The following is a 16,540-nucleotide window of genomic DNA, read 5'->3' as shown; positions in this document are numbered from 1 at the left end:
GTTGTAATCTGATTAATGTTTTAAATTCCTTCAATGTTGCATCAAGTGCTCTATGATCATCAGACACTTCTTCATAATAATCAACAAAATCTTTTAACCATAAATGTGGAGATGGACCAACAAAAGGTGGTGGCTGACCGTGATCGCTGCACATTATCACAGCTGTATTTTTTGTTAGCAGCCAATCCAGGAACAATTTTAATATATCTAATGACACTGTGCATATCTCATCCCAAATTATTTTCCCAGGAATATATTTTGTTCCCATTCGATCTGAAGTCCATTCACCACCGCTGTATTTGACAAAGCTGTGATAAGTGCAAGAATTGACTCCTCGTTGTTTCATCTCCCTGGCAAGTCTGTGTGTTGGTGTTAGCACCATCATATCTGAATTTCGAAATAATTCAATAGCTCGAGTTGTCTTACCAGACCCACCCGGTCCGTTAAAAAAAACGGTTTTGTGTCTAGTGTTTGGATCATTTACAGATGGTGCAGAAGACATTTCTGATAATTCTGATTTGCAATAATCATCCTTAATTTCAACATCAGCGGATTCACAATATCCATGTAACATTTCCTTTTTTATTCTCCACGAACTCCATGATTCATCATTGCTTGTAAAACGAGTCAGTGATTCTGAATATCTTTTACTTAAGTAAAATGAATCCGTTGCAACTCTAACTGCAGTGTCAGGAAATCGATTTATCATCGATAGCAAATTTATAGAAACATAAGCCAGCATCGAAGATCTTAAATGTGTATTGACCTGACTCTCCGCTAATATAACTTACAACTGTGCCCAACCTTCCCCCATCGGACAAGAGCGCGTCCTCCCGATTACAAAATATATTTCTTGCAGTGGCATCAGCAATTATAGAATTTAATTCAGCATCATCGATAATCAATCGTGAGTGATGTAGTTTATGATCATATGCACCACCTTGAGTAAATTTACCGATTATTCTTCTACCGAGATCTTTTGCTGTTTTTTCACTATTGCTGGGTTTAATCTTAAGAACTTTAGGAGCCTCACTGACAATGACATCCATGGGAGTATTTGGGCTCTCTCGTGCATACTCTTCAATGACTTCATCGAGACTGATACGCTTCAGTGTTGGCAACCAAACTGAAGTCTGCGGTCGATATGATATAATTGCTTCACTGACCGTCAATGAGACCAGTATTTGGCTGTCAAGCATATATCACAATAACACTATTGGTGCCCAATGCTTTCACTAAAGTATCTGCCAAACCAAACATAACAGCATGGATGAAGTTTTTTAGCAAATTCAAACGATGTCACACGAGCAAATCCTGCCAGGGAAAAATCGGGTAAAGGACCGTTTATAGCAACTCGTGTCATCGAGTTCGTGGGATGTCCAAATCTTTTAAAGTATTCGTTACACTCGCCCATCCCGAGAAAGCTTCCCGGATAACACGCAATCATATCAACTGATATCATCTCGCTGTAGTCATACTTGGTATTCCACAAACCGCTTTGTCCATACTCGACACAACTGAATTGTATGTCTTCGAGAAACTCACTTCGGGTTGGTCTCCACAAATTTCTTTCTCTGGCGGTGTGAGCAGCAACACTCGGAACCGTAAAACAATTAGTTAATAACTGCTCAGTGTTTTTAAAATCTTCGATTTTCATATATTTTTCTACGAGTTTTTTCATTTGTTGTTGCAGAGGTTCCATCTGGTATAAGTCACCATTAGGTTTTACAAATTGATCATACTCGCCATCTTTGGAACTTTTATACAACCACATCGACACAGGGTCGTTTTTGCTTATCTGTTTAATAAAATCAAATATATTTCCCTGATAATATTTTACAACAGGATCCCGCGGAAATATTGTAACTGCGTTAGTCCAAGCATGAGCGTTATGATCAATGATATTTATTGGAGCTCCTTATCGATCATATTTCAATTTGTATAATACTTCCTCTGTTATCGTTGTTACGGTTATGGGAAATCTTAATGCTTTTTCTAGCTCGGCAACATCGTTTATTGATGCTCCTGTATCCTTGACTCGCTCAGCCCACACTGATATCTTGGACTGTCTTAACGCAGTCAGACCGTTTCCGCACATCGCATTTTTAAAATGTTCCATTACTCACTCGGCTACACAATTCAGCCTTGACAATCTCATCGGGGTGAGTTTATCAATTTTGGTTTTTTTTATCGGATAGATTCCATAAATGACTGCAGTCACAGGATACGCTCGAGCGTAATATGGTTTATCAATCCCAGTCAGCATTCCTGGTTTGGAATCTTTACTTAGCAGAACAGTCTTTCCGCTGGCAAGGAAAGGGTCATTTTTGTCACGGATAATCCAAGTATCGGAATCTGCTTGCACAATAAATTTTATTTTGAAAAATATTTCTGACTACCTTGATGATTATCAAGGTAATCAATAATTGTTTTTGCTCGTGCATCATTCATTGTAGCAGAGTCAGCGACATTGACTTCATCAATGTTGGGTATAATTTTAAATGACGACCACACGTGAGATGCACCGTCGTTACGAAATTCTTTTTTGGCATTCCTGATAGTATCAAACAGATCAGTCAGGGCTCGTCTCCACGAGTCAGGGGTTAGTCTGTCAAGATCGAATCTGGAAGTTTTCCCAGTGCCAATGGCAGATAATCTTTCAAACTCCTCCATATTATATTTAAGACAAACATTTAAATAAGAAAATATTATATATAGAATGAACTGGTGCAAGTGGCTTCAAGTTGGATCCGTAATTCCTTGTAATAAATCCTGCAGAAAAGAATTCTGCGGGACACATTCCCAAAGCATCCGAAGGGGGAGTTTAGGACCAATACCGTGTCTGCGATGTGGTGCTGGGGTCAGGGGTAAAACACAGTTATGTGCAAGTTGCAGAGGAAAGAGATACCGTGAACTTAAAAGATATTATAACAAAAAAAATAACGACGTTGCGCTAAAATGCGAGCGCGATTATATAACTAAGTTTTCAGACAAATTATAAATTAGACAAATATATTATTATATAAATGAACCAAGAATTTGTCTCACATCCTATCATTGATAACTACGAAGCAAATTGTGAGGGAATAGTCAGACACTGCAGATTGAAAAAATCAGTTGGTGCTGTTAGTAACACTGGCTATCTTAGATTTACTGTTGGGAAAAAGAAGTATTTCTGTCATCGCTTCGTATTCGAGGTATTTAACGGAGTGATCCAAGACAATCTTGTGATCGATCACATCAACGGTGTGACAACCGACAATAGTTTATCCAATCTGAGGGTTGTCAAACAAAGCCAAAATTGTAGATCTGGTAATACTGGCTGTAGTAATAAGAGCGCCAAGAGAGTTGTATCCATAAACTTAGATATGAATGAAGAAATAATATTTCAATCGATGAACTCAGCTGGCAAATATTTTGATATTTGTGAACCCTCAGTATGAAAAGTTGCAGAAAATATATACAAGTCTGCCATCTCAAAAACATATAAATAAAGGATTGTTTTTCATTATTTACTTCACTAAAATCTGAGGATTTTTAATATAAAATGGGAGATAACTCCGTTAAGCATATCTCATGCAATTAGTTCCCTCCCTTTGTCAGTGTGATTGCACAACACTCCTTGAGATTGTGCAATACCCGAGCGGTATAACAATTAAGTCACAGTCTATAACACTTGATTGATTTGATACTGTCATGTCCGTGCTGTAACTGCCATCAATGACATCACACACAAGATTGACCGCGACCACTTCGGTTATATTTACGATGCCCGGGGATACATGTCGGCCGTCACCCGAAATACTATTGTTGTGTCTGAGGATAGTTGGTTCCGGCAGTGTTTTTCTGTATTGTGCGAGTATGTCATTGAAAAACTCGTCTATGAGATCTGTGACGGATTTCTTTAGCTCGGGTACGTTATATCCGGGGGGGGGGTTTAAAATTCGGTCCTCCTAGTCGCATAATAGATCGATAAACGGTTTCCATGTCGGATACAAGCTGATTTAATGTTTCAATTTGCTTAATAATTTCATTTTTTGCTGACGACGTATTAAAGAGATACTCAGTAAATAACTGACGTAACTTTTTTTGTTGTGTTTTATGCTCACGACTAATATCTTCAAAAGTAATTTTGATATCTTGCTCAAGATACGGTCACAACGGTGATCCATAATACCATTCCAATGGCGAACCATCCATGTTAACACGTATTCTGCTATTATCCAGTTTTGTATTTATGCCTTTCCATAACGGATTATTTTCATATTTTGGGATATAATCATGATACGATTTTTATCGGAGGTATAATCAGACTTCATAGGTTCACCAGGTAATGGTGGAGCTTCCAGTGGTGGATTTTTGGGCCATCCTAACACTGTTCTGATCGAACTATTGTATATATCCACGGCGTAGTCTGGGGTGTTTATTTCAATGGTAGAAGACAGCGTTGGCTCATGAACAGTTATTGCTATTTTGGATTCCTTTGTAATATTTTTTATTCGATGCTGTAATTCTTCATTGATTTCTTCGATTTGATAAGACCCGGTTGGTAACCCAATGACGTTCCAGTCTGGTGTATCATCGGGTTTATTTTTATATGCAAACACAAACGAATTATTTGCTGGTAATCCACCAAACTACGCTGACCTGATATTGGGCCAACTGTGATATACTCGTAATTGTGCTAATGCGATTTCACTTACTGGAATCGCAGTTGGAAAATTAATACTGAATTCTGGCTTAGTTGAGGTTACTGTTATTAAAGAAGTTCGCGCCGGGTTTGCATTTGTGACTATCTGTTGAAGTAATTCCGTTGACATTGTTATTTATCTGCCATTGCTTCAAATGACCAGTGTAGTCTTCATACACCTTTGCCATTTGTGCAAATTCGGAATCTGATATTGTTGTATCATCGAGACTGGATGATATCAGCGAAAACAATTTCCAGTAGGCGCTCGTGACCACGCTGTTTAACTTTTCATACTCGTGCAATTTTGTTAGCGCACATGAAGATATTTTTTTCGCGATAATATTAGCAACTCCTGCAATTGTCATTGATGCTGAAACTGTGATTGTGACCGCGATTGCAGTTGTCACTGGTGTTAACGCAGACGATAATACTCCTGTGGATGCAACTAACGCTGACACTGAATACACTATTGTGTCTAACACGATCACACGTCGCTTGTATTTTTTTACCTTTGCTGTGCATTCGTTGATGGTATTTTTTAACTCTGACTGCCATTCGCATACTTGATCATATCTGTATTGTTGCGCATCCAGTGTTGTCGTTGATGCTGCCTTCATTAGCGCCATTTTCTTATATTAAGCAGTAACCAATTGAGGCATTTCAGCTACAAATTCCAAACACCACCAGTAAGATGTTGCGGTTAATTTCTTGTCGGCGGATTCCAGCATAAATGTTTCTTCGGGTCCCTTATTTAATATGATAGTTACAACCCCGGAATACTTGTCGGTGGAATGTCGCCAGGGGTATGTTGTAAATATCTCAAATTTAGTGGCACTGAACACAGACAGTCTATACACTCCAGTGACAGTCGCTGTATATTTGATAGTATTATTTTGTCGAGACCATGTTGCAAATCCAGATGATACTGTGTATTTTATGTTGGTAATATGCCCGGCAGTTACTCCAGATGGGATTTTAATCAAACTGGTTTTGTTAACGATCTCAGGAATCCCACTTACGATATCTTGCTGTGTTTGTTTGATCGTGTCAATGTTGGTCTTGATATCAGAAAGTTTTATGTCAACAGTGTGCAGAGTACCAAAGAATTCCTCTGCGGCTTCATTAGTTTTTTTAAAGTTTCTTCGAAGTCTTGCAAACGCGTTTATGTGAACATCATACTCGGCTCGCAACGTGGATAATTTACCGTCAACGGTGTCAACATAATTTTTCGTTGTGGCATCTTCCGGGGATGTTGGATCTCTCAACACGGTTATTTTGTTACCGTTCATGCTGAGTTCACCTGTCATTGTATCACCGGTCTTTTTTACGCGTTCCCCTGCAGCTTTTTGCATATCATCTCGCAATGCCGCGATTGATATCAGCGAATCTCTGATTTTTCCGTTGTCAGTGAACACAGGGATGTTACCCGGAGTAGCTCCAATAACCCTACGAATTATTTCATGCCATTTGATATCACTGGTTTTTAGTTTTCCGTATCGGTCCTGAAAAATAACAACCTCATCTGGGTCTATCCCGGTCAGACTTAAAAGATTATCGATTTCATCTTTGGTCGCATATTTTGATAAATCTACATCAAAGCGCTTCACTTTTCTGTTGAGGAGAGATCTTCCGTAGATATCAACCATTATTTGATAGGAAACTGTTTAAATCAACCCGTGGTATACTCGTGCACGACTTTGTGAGGTGGTTTGGTCGACGATGATATCGTATCAAGAACATTCAATACTTGTTGACCACATATCGGAGGATCGGTCAGTGTTTGTGTTGGCAGCGTTGAGTACCAAACTTTCGCGGGGACGTCTTTTGTATATCGGAGAAATTCAACTGGCGGTGCTAACCCATATAAATCAAAATAGATAATTCCACGTGGATCGATCACGTAAGCAACCCAGTGAGTTCCTGGACCATCACTGTATTCAAGATTAATAATTCCTGTTTCTGGATTATTCAGTTGTTATGGTAGTTGGTCTCGCATAAAGACGCCTTTGAAATTTTTTATATTTAATTGTTTAACAGCATCGAGCAAATCGAAATTGGACATCGGAGTAAAAACACTTAGAAATGTTTTGGGTACCATGATGGTGGAGTTCCTGGAAGTCTTAACCTGCGTCCCTTTTTTTTGTATCCTTTCCCAGTGGCTTTCTTTAGTGCCATTCCAGCAGCGGTTCCAACAGCTCCTAACGCAGCGGCTTTAGCAACAGCTGGGGCAGCAGCAGCTATCAGTGCTGGTATTGCCGCGAGAAGAGGAAATATACCGCCGGTTTTAACCATGTTCTTGACAGCTGCAGGAGAGAAATCAAGCTGAGTCCCAGTTTTCGCTTGCTTCGCCTTATTAAAATGATTAAGTTGTGTTTTAGTCAGCAACAGTTTGTTTGGACCACCATTAGCGATTTGATCATGTTTTAGTGTTATTTTTGTCCCACATGTGCTCGCGTGTTTCGATTGTAATTTCTTGGCCTGACCAGGAGTCAGAGTGACATTAACGTGACTGTATGACATTTCTTATAACTTCATGATTGATCTAATTGCATTGCTTTTAGCAATGCTACAAGTTTTCCACTGGTGCATCAAGTAACATTGCTTTGTCACTGAGGATGACCGCGATTGCTCTAGCACCTCCAGGAATTTCCGGTGGACCAATTACTCTTGCTGGTACTCGAGCCAGGCAAGCCCAATTAACTATATCAATGACAGATTTTCTGAATAAATCCAAATGTTCCAACAAAAAGTAATAGATCGGATACAACGTTGTAAAATCACGCTGGGATATCTGCAACCCAGTGTCAACGTTTTGATCACGCCCATCATAAGACATCAATCGATAATACGCCCGCACAACATCATTTTGTTCAAAATTTAGATTAATGTCTTCAGCAGGTTCTTGATGTCCGTTTATTCTTAATGAAACTTCAGAAACTCCAAATGTGTCAAATATCATTGGACTTGCTTCTTGGTTATTTATTCTAGAATTTGCCTGAAACGCGATAAATATATGTCGCGCTGCTGATATTCCCTGTTGTGATCCCAACTGCCATGTAAACAATCCAGCAGCGTTAATAGAAGTGCTATCTGTTGTCATTGCTAACCATGATAACAACGATTTTCCACCTTGATCCATAAAAGAAAGTAACTGTTGTTCTTCAGTGACTGATGGAGTCATTGTTGGCATCCACAGAGATAGTTTTGTTAACACTACTTTACCAGGATCAACTCCATTAGCCCGCCATATTGCATCATTATCAGAGTTTTTTCTGACAAGCACTACAGTATGCCTGGCACCAAATATAACCCTTCGGACATTTCTACAAAATCCAAAAATATGAGATAGTGGAATAGCACAGGAAAACTCTTCGTTGCCGTTCAGCATTGCTCAACATAGGACATAAGATGAGAGTCATGTATGATCATCTTATTTAATTGTTATTTATCTAATCGCTGTCAACAAGTTCATCAATAAGTTCTCGGTAGATGTGAGCATCCATGATACCACCTTGGAATAATTGCTGACAGATATCAGCCGCTTCATTAATTATTTCTAGCGAGTTATTTCCAGCCCGCGCCCCTCCTAAGAGAACTTCTAACCGCGATACGTCATTGATAATATTGTTAGGGCAGGGGATAAAATCACCCCCCAAACCACTGCCAGTTGCGTCGACGTCGGGTGCATCGTAAAATACTTCTGGAGATTGTGGTCGTTTCTTGGTTTCTACATCTTTTACAAATTTTTTATACCCGGGATCTTCTGCGTCAACAGGCAAATTTTTTGAAGCAAAATATAATAAAGGAGTCCAATGTTCGGGTTTTATTTCTTTAACGTGTTGAGGTTTTAGATAATGTTTTCTAGAATCATAAGCATATGCAGCAATAGTGAGTAATTTATCCCGGTCAGTAAAAGTACTAAGAGCTTTATTGGTAAAAAATCCTACTGGTGTGGGTCGAGATTTTTTTTGCTGCATCGATGAAGTTTGCTCAGGCGGTGAATAGAGAGGTGGAGGATCTTGCGGTTGTCTACCTTCGTAAAGATCCCGCATTGCCTTTACAAGGCTTGAGTATCTTGGATCGTTAGATTTGACCGCTATTTTGTCGTAGTACACACGATACACCCATCTAACAAAACTGTCATCAGTTGCGGACTTATATTTCGGGCTTAAAACTTTGTTATATAAACCGTCTAATATCAATCCAGGTAATTTTTTTCTGGTGTTTTTTAGGAGTTTAATAAAACCCGGCTCAAATTTTGCAGTCAGTTCAACACTTTCTTTGGGTGCAGCAGCTTCGGCAACTTCAATGCCTTCTTCGGCGGTGGGCAGAGGTTGAGCTGCAGCTATATCAGTTGGAAGATCTTGTAAAAGTTTTTTTGTTTTTTTTAGTTCTTCTAGCAATTTTTTCAGTCTGCTCAGCAGTTTGTTTTAGCACTGAAAGAATACCTATTTCATCTCCCAATAAAGCTCTTACTGTGACCACTGCAGCTTTCTCAGTAGCTGTTGTAACGGGTTTAAATAACTGTTCCACACCTGTCGCAAATTCAACTTGTGCTTCTTGCCGCGCTTGTAATTTTTGTCTTACAGAATCTCTCACAGGAAGAAATTTTTTTATTGCTTCAAGTCGCTCTCGAGCTAGTCTAGCGGAATGTGCTTCTCCAATGTTGGCCATTATTGTTAACTTAAATTTTTAATTCACAGCAGCAGAGGGGCGACGACAACAACGCACAGCAACAACGGCGACAATTATGTTTACAACAGCGTAGGGTTAGAGCCCTCCATTTCGGCTTTTGGAAGTTGTAACGGGTGTCCCTTCTGATGACGACGACAACAACAGCGCAGTGACAATTACGTTTACAACGTCAACGTGTTTTATAAAGGATTTATTTCGGCGTTTGGAGGCTTCTAAAAGTTGTGGGATTTGCCCCCTCTGCTGCTTGTGGCTTTGGCAAAGATTTCTTTAGCCTTCCTTTTTTGTCACCACTGACATTTTTCGCTCAATGTGCAATCATTTTTTAACCTTCTCAATGACAGCCTTTTTCCTTTCAAGCTGGTGCTTGTACTGGCGACATGCAGTACGCATATTCTGACAGAGGGCTACATCTATTCTCTCATGCAAGAAATCTTTCTCCTCATAGTAATTAACTCACTTTTTCCAGATCCCTTCTGAGCTTCAATTTTTATATATGCAGCTTCTTTTGTAGGTGCTGTTCCAAACTTTCCAACCGTGATTACCGTAATTCAGATCTTTATTGCAGAGATCACAAAATGCCAGTCCTCTAGCATTCAGTTTTCTTATAAACTGACCAACTAAATTTCTGTCAAATTTTTGCTCCAGTCATTATCATTTCCATATGTTTTTTAAACCTTTATGTAAACTTTTCATGTCATGGTCTCTCTCAACAACTCGGGATGCCATGTTTTGCAAGCATGCTTCTTCTTTCCATTGCCATCAATTTCCATTACATGAAGATTCACTGGATAAATTTAAACCTTTGTCCAATCAGAATACTCTTTATGAGAGTCATGTGTTAACTAATATATGGAACAAACCATTTACAAGATTCGTTGCAGAATGGGACTGGACAGACCGTTTAAAAAAAAACGGATTGGAGGTGAGATAAAAAACATACTACCGGTATATCAAGAAAAATCTGATTCATTTCAGGAGAAAAGCAGAATTCCGCTTTAAAATGGAGACAAATCATGTCTGAGTTTTAGGACTGGTCATTCTAGTGTCTGGATAATGTGACTGGGTGGGGCATGATGCCATATGTCTGTGGCATGATGCCCCAGTCCTAGACATCACTATAAACTGTCACACTGCAGACATCATAGCAATATGACTCAAATTGTTAGAGATACGTTAAAATCAAAAAATACACATACTCCACTCCTTTGTAAGCTAGAAATGAATTCAAAGAACACAAATTATGAAATGCCCCCAAACCAATGATTGAAAGTTGAACTAAATGTTAAACTAAACTAGACATCAAGATGAATAGAAAAGGGTAACACAATCACTAGGTGATTGGGCATAAAAATTGTTGTTGTTGTTGTTGTTGTAGGGTTTAACGCCATTTTTCAGCACAAGATAGGCTATACATGGCAGCCAGTATAAGTGGTGGAGGAAGAACCCTGGAAAACCCCAGGAAGAACCACCGACCCATGAGAAGCTACTGGCAGGCTTTCTCACGTACCAACGTTAGCCAAGGCTGAGACTCAAATTCACACAGAGGTGAGATGGCAGTGATCCGTAACGGTGAGGGGCATAAAAATAACATATACTTGGAACACTACAACATGTGTTACAATAACTGACCATTTCTTTTAAAGAAATGTTGATAATAAAGTGTGTTTGCTAGGTATTTACCAAAGATTTATTATAATAAGAGCCCACTTATGCTTTCCTATTAAAACCATGACCTGTATTCTGGAAAGGTTTTGAGCATCTTTGTGAATTCAAACTAAAGCTATAAAAAAAAAATCAGATACAATTTTACACATGGAATATGTCTACTTGGTAAATTTAACATGCACTCGTGAAACTTGGAAAAATCTCAAGTTCTACAATTCTAATTTTAAGTTACAAAATGTCACCATTTGTGGACCTTAATAGCATTCTTCAGTTGACCATGTTCAAGCAGTAACATCTGGTGGAGACCAAACTTGTAATTCAAGGGAAATTCAGGCTTGCAAGGCAATTACATTTCAACTTTTTTGATAATGGAGTTTATCATTTGATGCCTTTGTGAGCATAATTACCAAGTCATTTAGTATTGAAATTTCAGCAAATAGGAGAAGCAGGTCAAAAGGGAAATGGAAACAAAATACTTGGGGATTTATATAATTACAACTCATATGATCAATAAACAGATGTATACGTGTACATGTAAAATTAATACTGCGAAACAAACTGATCCCAAACAACACTGAGAAAAGCCAAACTGATGTGAAACAGGAGATTTTTGGAGTGACGATGTCATATATACCACTAAGCATCCACGAAAGGTACATAATCAAGACTGCTTGAGAAACTGGCATAAATGTATACTTCACCATGGTGGATGTGTGAAATGTAGGTCAGTGACCTAGTTTTGATGTGATGATCTAGTACTCGATATAATGGATCCATAGGCAAAGCTAAATGATTGTACACTCAAAGTTGTAGGACATGCTGACTATTTGCCCAAGGAAAAAAGGTCACTAAAGCGTGAAATAAAAACCATGGTGATCTATTTATCAAGTTGGATTCACACTTAACTACAAGTGAGAGTGTCTGATCTATTCTTTAACTTTGAAAAGTCAATGGTAAAGATTGTCAATCATTATTTGTTTTCTTTTCATTATTAAAAGTTAAATAAATTCTATATTTTATATACCTGAATTATTTATCAAACCTCTGATCAAGTTTCAATTACACAAAACATAATACAACCAAATAAAAAATATCCTTTGTTTATTTCATATGAATTACTGAGTAATTAGAATTGTCAAAATTTAGGGCAACCAGACTGGGACCATCCCAATGGCAACCAAGATTTTTGAAAATATTTCTGCCCTTGCATGAAGCATAAGCTTAAACCTAAAACATTACCCACAAATTGCACACAAAATACCTGGACCAGGTACAGAAAAGTAATGAATAATGGCAGGCATGAATTACTTAACACACAAAAGCAAAATTCAAGTGCAGAGTTCCTCCTTACAAGCAGCAAAGAAAACATACATGTAAACTTTAACCTAAAACCTTTTCCTGCATAAATTGCAAAAATATGAGTAAAACTGGGTACAAAATAATTGTACAAGGTCTGTCACAAGTTATTTAACACACAGACATAAAATGTGATTTCATATTTCTTTCACATAACTATAAATAAAATACTTACATAAGCTTCATATAAGCCATAAATTAAAAGCTAAAACAAACTTTAACCTGCAGTCTATACAGAGGAAACCTTAATGCAAACTTTAACTTCAAACTCTGCCTGTAGTGCATATGAATATATTTCCTTTTTAATCTTGGAGCATAAGATGATTTTAAATCATGGCAAATAAATGTTCAAATTATTCTTCATACCAGTAAAAGCCACTGTTAACATTTTTCTGCCTATTTATTTTTCAAAAAAAATCCTGTATTTAACACTTGAAAGTTTGTTTTTTCTTCTATTTATTTTCTCCACATGTGTTCAAAGGTTTACTGAAACAATAAACATGCAAATCATAACAATTTACTAACTTCTAAAAACCTACAGAGTTTTACGGTTATTTACCTGTGCCTCTTCTATGTGGTCAATAAGCTGGGCCTCAGTGTCTCGCTGCTGAGAATTCCCCATATTAATATTTGGCACCATTCCAATGAAGTACACTTCAAACGTGACTTTTTGGTACAACACCCGCATGTCTATCACATCCTGCCCCTCCTTCAGACTGCTCAGATTCTCTGTGCTGGAGGTGCTCTGTGAAAGAAAAAATCAGCAACAAGCATTCAGATGTTGCCTTCAAATCTTCACTTTGCTCACAAGAAATTTTTTAGAGATATGAGTTTATCAAATCAATGGAGAACCTATTGGGCCTTCCAAGTTCTTGCCATTATTTCCATCAAGACTCTGTCTTCCTGTAATAGATAAGTTTTGTAGAATTCAGTTTCCAGTACAAATTTGAATCCTTTAAAAATTCTGAACACTGAATATTACTGAGAAACTACTTTTCTCATACAAAAAATGAATGCAAATTTCTACTTCTTCTCAAAAATGGACTTTTTAAAAAAAAATCAACAAATGTGCTCAAACAAACCGTATATTTTCTGTCAGAAGAAAAGCAAATTACTCTATAAATATATGTATACAGTGTAGTTCATACTGAATGTTTAGAAAGAGTAAAATTGACATGATGACAAGAATCAGAAGCAATGCATTTATAATGTCAACTATTTTACTGTGTACGGGTACTCATAATGGCGTATACAGTATTTGGTATTATGCTACACTTATTTAAAACATGTCAGCATCATTTAATGTATTGCACTTTATTACATGTATATGATCATTTTTTTCTCCATTAACTTTATACTGTTTGAAACGTGCAATATTTTTCAATACTACACTGCTTCATACTGCACAACGGTCTAAAAATAGTACATATTGTGTATTAGGAATTACTTTAAAAACAAACAATGTATGCTGATTTAGTAGACACTATAACTTTTGGTTTATTAGCTGTGTTTGCGGATGAACTAAACATGCTGTTTTGTCCATTTGAAAGTAGAGATAATAAAGTTAACAACGTGGATGAGTTCAATGAGTCACAAAAGAAACTTACAAACAAGCAAACAAATGAACATGATATTCGCATATGAATGTGAGAGATGTAGTAATTGAAAATCTGATTATTTAAACAGTTATTTCGGAGAAAATACTTTGCAAATAGAATGTTTCACACTTGAACCAGTGCTCTCTAGGGTCAATGGCATATAAAATTACACTGCGGCCAAGTGCTATCGCATATCTATCAGAGACATGCCATTTTACCAGTCAAAACAATAAATTCATGAAAAAAATGCAACTGAAGGTTCTGACATGAAACTGAGTGCTGAAGCAATAAGCCAAGATAATGACAAAGTCTTATTTCCACTGGATAAATGGATTATCACGCACCAGCTGCTTTGCAAATTTCCTCATTTAACTATTTTGAGATAGAAGCCATACAGGTCATAGCTGGGGTCCCACCAACAAAGAGCATGCAAGTGATAGGGCATAAAGTTACATCTTCTTTAGCTGGTAATAAGAATGGCAATAAATACTGGTAATAAGAATGGCAATAAATATACTTACATTTATGTGTCTTGAATTTCCTCAGAATGTACTTTCTTGATAATTTCAATTAAAAGAATTCATATTTTCCCCACATTATGATTCCCAATCAATCAGTGACAGAACATAAACACTGGTGTAATTGATTCAACTGCTCAAAAAATCTCATGTACTAATTGATTCAGCTGCTCAAATCACATGTACATGATACATAACTGATCCAACAAATCCAGTCCATCACAAGCAGAAAAGCAGAATTGAGTTGGATCTACAGAAAAATAAAGTCCATCCATTCCAGACCAGCTTGAAAAGTTGTTTCAATAAATATTCATTCACAATACAACTCAAATTTCAATTCTAAGTACACATGTAGACCAAAATGAGAATTTTTTAAAACCAATGTCAAGTGATTGACTATATTCAAAGGTCGCTTGCCGTTGTTATGTGCACATTAATATTGTTGCTGTGTATTGATGAATCTACATTTGTGTATTTATTTTTTCATAATTAAGCCTTAGGTACAAATATAAAATAAACAATAAAAAAAGGTCGTGGGCTCGATTCCCGGTCGAGTCATACCAAAGACTTATAAAAATAGTACTGACATCTGTCTCGCTTGAGACTCAGCATTAAGAGGTTAGTGTTAGGACTGGTCAGCCTGGTGTCAGGATAATGTGACTGGGTGGGACATCATGCTACATGTCTGCAGCATGATGCCCCAGTGCAAGACATCACTATAAACTGCTACACTGCTGACATAATAATGATATGACTGAAATTTTTTTAAAGCTATGTTAAAAATCCAAATCACACACACACAAAACAAAAAAGTCACAGGAAAATGGGCAGTTGCTTTATCTAGGCAAACTACAATAATAAAAAACCAATGGTTAGTGGGCTAAACTCTAGTCCTACATGTAAAACCTTGACGCCGATATTTATGTTTAGGGTGTCTGGGTCTTTCTGCCTTAGTCAGACTTTACTTACTCTGATGTCTTTTCTCTAATAAATTCAAATTTCACAAAAGAAATGGACCTGTTTTCAAGTTTCATTGGCCTACATTTCAGTTGGCTAGAATGCGATGGAAGCTGGGAATGCCAAAATCGGGTTAAGTTGAATAATACTTCTTTAATGAAAGGAATAAAAATATACTGCCAACAGACCAGATACCGCCAACGACCACTTAACGCCATCATATTTCTTACGCTCACGTGGTTTTTTTTTTTACATTCCTGCATGAAGATATAATTTTGCAAGGCCAGTTTCCTTCATTCCAGTGAAAAAAGATTTCCAGCTCTAAAGGTAAGAAAAATATTACTGGTGAAGTCAAGTGACCTAAATTTGATTATGTAAACATCATGAGGGGGGTTAACTTATTCCATAAATGTTACTTCCGTATGTACATAATCTCTATAACAAACAATTGGATATGGGGCCTCAGATCCATGCAGATGGCATTTCTATTGAAACAATGTAAAAAAATGTAATCACCCATAAATGTATCCTCCAAAGAATAAAATATCCACTTGAATGCTATTGTGTATAATAAACACACTAAAGGATCTCTCAAACTTAATTACTATGCCCACACCAACAAATGATGGAGTACAGTATACCTATACTTAGGTAACTCAGGTCATGAATAATTCCTAGTATAGGGGTCATCTCAAAATCTTCAATTAGAAAAGGGATGTAACCATAACAAAACACCAGCTTATTTTTCACTTTTGCTTCCCATTTATAATCACACACATACACTACAATTTATATAAATGTTGCTATTGTTTAATACTTATTTGATGAAAGTAAATGAATAAAATGCTGCATGGATTTGTCATCACAAAAATATCTCACCTTTGAATGAAATAGAATAGTGATTGATAGCCCACCACCCTCTCTCATTAAATTCTCTCTCTCTCTCTCTCTCTCTCTCTCTCTCTCTCTCTCTCTATATATATATATATATATATATATATATATATATAGTGTGATTTACAATTGATACACTACATTGAATGAATTAATAATTATTGTAG

The 16,540-nt window shown here is 37.1% G+C and overlaps 1 protein-coding gene across 1 annotated transcript in view; it reads right to left on the bottom strand.

The window, feature by feature from the left end:
* The window catches only part of LOC149806655 (integrin beta-1-binding protein 1-like), a 40,405-nt gene that overhangs the window by 20,746 nt on the left and 3,119 nt on the right, over positions 1–16,540 (bottom strand). The window contains exon 2 of the mRNA XM_089956217.1: positions 12,966–13,151. Coding sequence (XP_089812343.1) covers positions 12,966–13,151 — 186 coding nt within the window. The remainder of the gene's footprint in view (positions 1–12,965; positions 13,152–16,540) is intronic.

This window comes from Sinohyriopsis cumingii, chromosome 1, assembly GCF_028554795.1.
Source record: "Sinohyriopsis cumingii isolate HCF-2022 chromosome 1, ASM2855479v2, whole genome shotgun sequence".
Lineage (NCBI taxonomy): Eukaryota > Metazoa > Mollusca > Bivalvia > Unionida > Unionidae > Sinohyriopsis > Sinohyriopsis cumingii.
The sequence above is the reverse complement of the archived record's forward strand: the minus strand, read 5'-3'. Positions and strand labels throughout refer to the sequence as shown.